Here is a 7500-nt window from a genome sequence, read left to right on the forward strand (position 1 = left end):
ACACCTCACCCCTCGAGTTACTAAGGGGATGAGCACCTGAAATAGTGAATTTATTAATCTCGGAAGGTATCATCGTCAACTTTAATTTATCGCAGTTGTGAATAAAAAAAAAAAAAAAAAAAAAAAAAAAAAAAAAAAAAAATATATATATATATATATATATATATATATATATATATATATATATATATATATATATATATATATATATATATATATATATATATATATGGACGTATTTTTTTCTTTACATCAAATGAACTTCAGCGATTGATGAGGTCGGTGATCAACTCCTCCATGATGAGATGTATGCGAAGCCTGTGTCAGGTTCAAGTCTGCTGGTGTGACAGTAACTTCTTCCTATAGATTTTCAAAAGTTGACAGGCTTCAGCTTGACTTCATATAGTGACTGAATTTTGCTCTTGACTCCATAGCGGTGTCTGATTCTCACTTCCTTCGTTGCTGATGCAGTGGAAATCAGAAAGCGAAACTGGAAACCTTGAGTCAAAACGAACGTCCGAAACAGAAGTCACGAGCGTCTCTTTCACGACAAAGTACTGAGCTGTAATATTATTGTTGAAACATTCACAAAAGTAAGAGGGCTACGTTGCATTTGACACCATGTAGTGAACAGGAGGTAGTGAACACTCAGCAGCCAAGAGGAGGTAGTGAACAGGAAGGCATAAACTAAAACATGAATATAAGTTTACTTTGTGCCATCAGAAGGAAAGACGTGAGTGCTAGGTCTCTGACATGAGAGCTGATAAAGACAGAGTGACACTTTCAGCTGCCATGAAGAGAGACGAGATGGTAGGATAAAGATGAGCGGAAAAGGAAAAGCCAGAAGGAACCACTTTTAGCGAAGGAGGAGTATTGTGGTGGCCAGAAGGGGAAGGAGGCCCAGCACCACTCTGCTTCTGGAGGCGGGGTTGCAGCCGTCGTACTCGCAGGTGAGGATGCAGCCCTTGAGTTGCTCGTCTCCGAACTTGAACACGCCACACTGGGAGTCCATATTCTCCAACACGCAGGTCCGGATCATCAGAGATTCGCCAGAATCTGGTGACGACATAAAATACATTAACTAGAAACAATGGCGTGTGGGGAAATATTTTCTTATTATATGGAAGATATGCCTATCCTGTCAGGCTTTTTATTCAAACGAAATCATTTTATGTCTTGACTTATGTTTTGATGTATTTTATGCTGGCAAACAAAAAAGAGTAGTAGGGTAAATCAACTGTAGCCTGATGCGGTTTCAGTCAAAGATATGAATTTTTAATGCATAGTCATGGGAAAAAAATCATTCCACAGAATCGCACTTCCCTTTCTGCACCTAACGACATCCCTCCCTTCCCTTCCCTCCTCTCTCTCCTCAATTTTTAGTTTTCCCGGTTTTTTTTAAAAAAAAAATTCATCCCTTTTTCCCCCTAAATTGAATTTTTTAAATTTGAAAATCCCCCCGGGAAGGGCCCCTGTTTTTCAAAAGGGGTTCCCCCAAAGGTTTTTTTTTTTTTTTTTTTTTTTTTTGTTTTTTTGGTTTTTTTTGTTGGAAACAGTTAAAACCCTTTCTTTCCCCTTTTTAAAATTTTTTTTTAAAATTTTTTTTTTTTTTTTTTTTTTTTTTTTTTTTTTTTTTTTTTTTTTTTTTTTTTTTTTTTGGGGGGGGGGGGGGGGGGGGGGGGGGGGGGGGGGGGGGGGGGGGGGGGGGGGGGGGAAGGGTTAGGGGGGACCAACGGGGGAAGCCCACCCAAATCTGCTTTCTCTTCCTTTCTATGCGGGGGAAATAAAAAAGCCCTTTAAAATTGGGTCCAACCCCCCCGCCAAACAGAACCCCAACAGCGGTTCCGGACAAAGAAGACGAAAAATTTTTGGGTTGAAACTTTCAAAAAAAACATTAACCCCCTTGGGGAACAAGGTGGGGGAAATTTTTCCCAAAATTGGAAAAGAAGGCCAAAACCCTGTTTAGGCTTTTTTTAAAGGGGCGAAATCATTTTGCTTAAACTTATGGATGATTTATTCCCTGGGAACAAAAAAGAAAGTAGGGGAAAAGCCCGGGGCCACTTTTAGCAAAGATTTTGTTTTTAAGGAAAAGGGGGCCAATTGGGAAAAATTCATTCCCGGGGAATGCACCCCTTTTCTGCCCGTTTAAACCGACATTCCCCCCTTTCCCCCCCCCTCTCTTTCCCCCGGTCAATTTTCATCTTTTTGGGTTTTCTTTTTTTTTTGCCTTCCTTTCCTTTTTTAAATTAAACCCCGAAATCTTTTTTGGCCCTTCTTTGTTTTTTCTTTTTCTCCTTTCCCCCCCTTTTTCCTTGCTTTCCCCTTCGGTTAATTTTTTCCCCGCAAAACTGTTCCCTCCCTTCCCTTTCCCTGCCGCTAACCCCCCCTTCCTTCCCCCCCCTTCCCCTTCCCCCCAATTTTCTCCCCTGCCTCCCTTTTCCTCCTCCCCTTCCCTTTTCCTCCTCTTTTTCCCCTTACCCCTTTCTCTTTGTCTTCCCTTTTCCCCTTTCCCTTTTCCCTTTTCTTCCCTTTTTTCCCCCCCCCCTTTCTCCCCCCTCCCTTCCTCTCCCCCTTTCCCTTTTCTCCTCCCTTTCCCCCCTTTCCCTCTCTTCCTCTCTCCTTCTCCCCTCTGCCTTTTCCCCCTCCCCTTTCCTCCCCCCCCCCCTTTCCTCTCTCCTTCTCCCCTCTGCCTTTCCTTTCTCCTTCTCCCCCCCCCCCTTTTTCCCTCTCCTTCTCCCCTCTGTTTTTCCTTTCTTTTCCTTTCTCCCCTCTTTTTTTCCCTCTCCCCCTTCTCCCCTCCCCCTTTTCCTCTCCCCTTTCCCCCCTCTGCCTTTCTCTCCCCTTTCCCCCCTCCCTTTCCCTCTCCCCTTCTCCCCCCCCTTTCCTCTCTCCTTCTCCCCTCTCCCTTTCCTCTCTCCTTTTCTCCCCTCCCCTTTTCCTCTCCCTTTCCCCCCCTCCCTTTTCCTCTCCCTTTCCCCTCTGCCTTTCCTCGGGGTTGGATTCGTTTCCTCCCCGGCCCCCTTCCCTTTTCCCCTCTCTCTTTCCCCCCTCTGCCTTTCCTCTTTTCCTTCTCCCCTCTGCCTTTCCTCTCTCCTTTCCCCCTTTCCCCCTTTTCCCTTTTCCCCTCTCTCCTTCTCCCCTCTGCCTTTCCTCTCTCCTTCTCCCCCCTTTTTTTCCTCTCCCCTTCTTCCCCTCCCCTTTTCCCCTTTTTCTCCCCCCCCTTTTGTTTTTCCTCTCCCCTTCTCCTCCCCTCCCCTTTTCCTCGTTCCTTCCCCCCTCCCCCTTTCCCTCTCCCCCTTTCCCCCTGCCTTTCCTCCCCTCCTTCTCCCCCTGCCTTTACCCCCTTTTTTTTGTCTGCCTTTCCTCTTCTCCTTCTTAGGGGCCCCTCTCCCTTTCCTCTCTCCTCCCCCTGGGGGCCTTTTCCCTTTTTCTCCTTCCCCCTCTGCCTTTCCTCTCCCCTTTCTCCCCCTCTGCCCTTTTTTTTTCCTCTCCCCTTCCCCTCCCTCTCCCTTTCCTCTCCCCTTTTCCCCTCCCCTTTTCCTCTCTCCTTTTTTCCCCTCCCCCTTTTGCCTTTCCTCCCCCTTTCCCCTGGGGGCCTTTCCTCTCTCCTTCTTTTTCCCCTCTGTTTTCCCCCTCTCCTTTTTCCTTTTCCCCTCCCCTCTGCCTTTCCCCCCCCCTTTCCCCCTCTCCCTTTTCCTCTCTCCCTTTTCCTCTCTCCCTTTTTCCTCTCTCCTTCCCCTCTCCTTTTTCCTCTCTCCTTCTCCCCTCGTTTTTCCCCCCCCCCTCCCTTTTTTCCTTCCCCTTCTCCCTCCCCTCCCCCCCCCCCTCCCCCCCCCTTCTCCCCTTTTTCCCCCCCTCCCCTTCCCCTTCCCCTTCTCCCCCTCCCTCCCTTTCCCCCCTCTCCCCCCCTTCCCCTTCCCCCCTCTCCTTTTTTTCCCCCTCTCCCTCCCCCCCCCCTCCTCCCCCCCCCTTCCCCCTTCCCCCCCCCCCCTCCTCCTTCCCCTTCTCCTCCCTCCCTCCCCTTCTCCCCTCTCCCTCCCCTTCCCCTTCTCCCCTTTTCCCCCCATCTCCCTTTCCCCCTTCCCCCCTCTCCCCCCCCTTTCCCCCTTCCCCCCCCCCCCCCCCCCCTTTTCCCCTTCCCCCCCCCCCCCCCCTCCCCCCCCCTTTTTCCCCCCCCCCCTTCCCCTTTCCCCCTTTTTTCCCCCCCTCCCTCCCTTCCCTTTTTCTCCCCCCCCCCCCTTCCCCCTTCCCCCTCTCCCCCCCCTTTCCCCCTTCTCCATCTCCCCCCCCTTTCCCCCTTCTCCCCTCTCTCTCCCCCTTCCCCTTCCCCCCTCTCTCTCCCCCTTTCCCCCTTCACTTCCCCTCTCCCCCCCCTTTTCCCCCCCCTTTCCCCTTCCCCCCTCTCCCTCCCCCCCCCTTTTCTCCCCCCCCCTTCCCCCTTCCCCCCTACGCCCCCCTTCCCCTTCCCCCCCTTCCTTCCCCTCTCCCCTCTCTCCCCTTCCCCTTCTCCCCCCATCCTCCCCTTCCCCTTCTCTTTTTCCCCTTCCCCTTCCCCCCTCTCCCCCCTTTCCCCCTTCTCCCCTCTCCTTCCCCTTCCCCTTCTCCCCTCTCCTTCCCCTTCCCCTTCTCCCCCCCTCCCTCCCCCTTTTTTTTTTTTTTCCCCCCTCCCTCCCCTTCCCCTTCTCCCCTGTCCCTCCCCCCCTTCCCCTTTTTTTCCCCCTCCCCCTCTCCCCTTTCCCCTTTCCCCCAACCAACCTAAAGACCCCGCTGATCTTAAAAGGGGCGAAGTTGGGGGGAATTCGCCGATGTGGTCTTCCTTGGGCACCTGGCAGTTCTCGGCGTACTTCGAGTGGGCGGGGTGGTACGGGTCGTCGCAGTTGGTGTCGCTGCCGTTTTTTCGAGGAGCCCATTTTAGCACTGACCCCCCAGGGCACCTGCGGCGAAGAGAGAGGGGGAAATTTTTTTTTTTTTTTTTTTTTTTCCCCTTCTTTCCTTCTTCGTCTATCGTTTCATTTTTTATTTGGGGGCGGGGGACTTTTTTTAATTTTGTCAGGGTTTGGCATCTTTTTTGTTTCCTTTTTCTTTTTCTTTTTTTTCCCCCTTCTCTCTCTCTTTTCCTTCTCTCTCTCCTTTTCCCTCTCTCCCCCTTTTTCTCTTTTTCCTCTTTTCCTCTCCCCCTCCTTTAATCTTTCTTTTTTCCTCTTCTTCCCCCTTTTTCCCTCTCCTCCTCTCTCTCCTCTCCTTTCTTTTTTCCATTCATCCCCTTTTTTCCTTTCTCTTTTTTTTCTTCCTCCCTCGCCCCCTCTCTCTCTCCCCTCTCGGGCTTTCTTTAAAAATTTTACATGCCCGCTTTGTTTCCGATTTTATCCTTTTTGTTTATGCTTCTCTCCTCTCTCCCCCCCTCTCCTTCTCTCTTCTCCCCCTTTTCCTCCCCTCTTCTTTTCCTCCCTCTTTTTTCCCTCCTCTCTCTCCCCTCTCTCCCCTCTCCCCCCTTCTTTCTCTCCCCTCCCCCCACCGTCTCCCCTCTTCCCCCCAGTGGACCCTTTCTCATCCCTCCTTCTCCCCCTCTCTCTCTCTCTCTTCCCCTCTCCTTTTTCCCCTCCTCTCTCTCCCTCTTTTTCTTTTCCACTCCCTCCCCTTTTTTTTTCTTTTTCTCTCTCTCCCAACCTCTCTCTCTCTCTTTTTCCCTCTCCTCTCTTTTCCTCCCCTTTCCTCTCTTCCCTTCTCCTTCCTCCTCTCTATCTCTCCTCTTGGGGACTTTCTTATTTGTACATGTGCATGCTTTTGTTTCCTGATTTATCTTTGTGTTTAGGGCCTTCCCCTCTCTTTTCTTCTCTCTCTTCTTTTCTCCTCCCTCTCTCTCTCCTCCCCTTTCTCTCCCCCTTCCCCTTTTTCTCCCCCTTCTCTCTCTCTCCTCTTTTTCCCCTCTCTTTTTTCCCCTTCCCCCTTTCTTTTCTCTCCTCCCCTTCTCCTCTCCCCTCTCTTTTTCCCTCTCTCTCCCCTTCTTTCGTCCCCTCTCTCTTTTCCGTCTCTCTTTTCTCTCCCCTCTCTCTCTTCCCCCTCTCTCTCTCCCCTCTCCCCTCCACTCTCTCTCTCTCTCTCTTCTCCCCTTCCTCCCCTCTTCCTCTCCTCTCTCCCCTCTCTCTCTCTCTCTTTCTCTTCTCCCTCTCTCTCTCCTCTCTCCGTCTCTCCTCTCTCTCCTCTCTTTTCTTCTTCTCTCTCTCTCTTCACTCACTCACATTCCCTTTATCCCCCCTTCTCTCCCCCCCTTTCCCTCTCCCAATCTATCTTTTTTTCTGTCTTTTTAAAGTTTTTCACACTAAATTTCCCTATTCCGAGCCCAAATCAAAAAATTTTTCTCCTCAGCGCACACAACAAAGCCCGACACCCTCAAATTTGCAAACGCTCCCGAGGGCGTCCATTGCCCCTTTCGAAAAGGAACAAAAAAGCGAGAAAATCAGGGCCCGCTGAAAAGGGCCCATTCGAACACGACGGAAAATTTTCTGTCGCCCGCCCCGCTTTTTCCCCCTTCTTTGTAGGGGGTTCCCCTTTTCTCTCTCTCTCTCTCTCTCTCTCTCTCTCTCTCTCTCTCTCCCCTCTCTCTCTCTCTCCACTCTCTCTCTCTCTTCCTCTCTCTCTCTCTCTTTCCTCTCCTCTCTCCCCTCTCTCTCTCTCTCTCTCTCTCTCTCTCTCTCTCTCTCTCTCTCTCTCTCTCTCTCTCTCTCTCTCTCTCTCTCTCTCTCTCTCTCTCTCACTCACTCACTCCCGTATCGCCCTTCTCTCTCCCTCCTTCCCTCTCCCAATCTATCTATTTTTCTGTCTGTTAAAGTCTTCACACTCAATTCCATATTCCGAGCACCGAATCAGAAATGTTCGTCCTCAGCGCACACAACAAAGCCCGACACCCTCTGAATGCAAACGTCTCCCGAGGGCTGTCCATTGTCTTCGCAAAGGCAGCAAATAGCGAGAGAAATCAACGGCCCGCTGAGACGGCCATTCGAACACGACGGAAAAGTTCTGTCGCCCGCTCGCTCTTCCCCTTCGTGGTATGGTTCCCATTCTCTCTCTCTCTCTCTCTCTCTCTCTCTCTCTCTCTCTCTCTCTCTCTCTCTCTCTCTCTCTCTCTCTCTCTCTCTCTCTCTCCCTTTCTCCCTCTCTCTCCCTCTCTCTCTCTCTCTCCCTCTCTCCGTCCCTCCCGCTACCCCTTTCTCCCTCCCTCCCTCCCTCCGCCGTTTTCTCTCTTCCTTCCCCTCCTCCTTCCCTCTATCCATCCTTCCCTCCCTTCCCTCCCAGTCCTTCCTCCCTTCGTTTCCCTCCCCCTCGACTGAGACACATGCCGTGGCCACTCTGCACACTCTGCATCGGGCGTCTCGAGGTCAGCTCAGAGTGTTTATTCTTTGAGTGGACAGATTGGGCTTTCTTGCATTTATTTAGTTATTTGTTGTAGTTTTCGTTTCCTGTGGGAATTTTAGATATTGCTATAGGAGATTTTTTTCTACG

At 50.7% G+C, this 7500-nt stretch overlaps 1 protein-coding gene across 1 annotated transcript in view; it reads right to left on the reverse strand.

Annotated features, from left to right (window-relative positions):
* Positions 1 to 693: 693 nt before the first annotated feature.
* The window catches only part of LOC119578848, a 25379-nt gene continuing 18572 nt past the window's right edge, over positions 694 to 7500 (reverse strand). The window contains exons 3-4 of the mRNA XM_037926498.1: positions 4756 to 4934; positions 694 to 1056 (exon numbers count right to left, since the gene is read on the reverse strand). Coding sequence (XP_037782426.1) covers positions 857 to 1056; positions 4756 to 4934 — 379 coding nt within the window. The 3' untranslated portion in view covers positions 694 to 856. The remainder of the gene's footprint in view (positions 1057 to 4755; positions 4935 to 7500) is intronic.

Source organism: Penaeus monodon, chromosome 11 (assembly GCF_015228065.2).
Source record: "Penaeus monodon isolate SGIC_2016 chromosome 11, NSTDA_Pmon_1, whole genome shotgun sequence".
NCBI lineage: Eukaryota > Metazoa > Arthropoda > Malacostraca > Decapoda > Penaeidae > Penaeus > Penaeus monodon.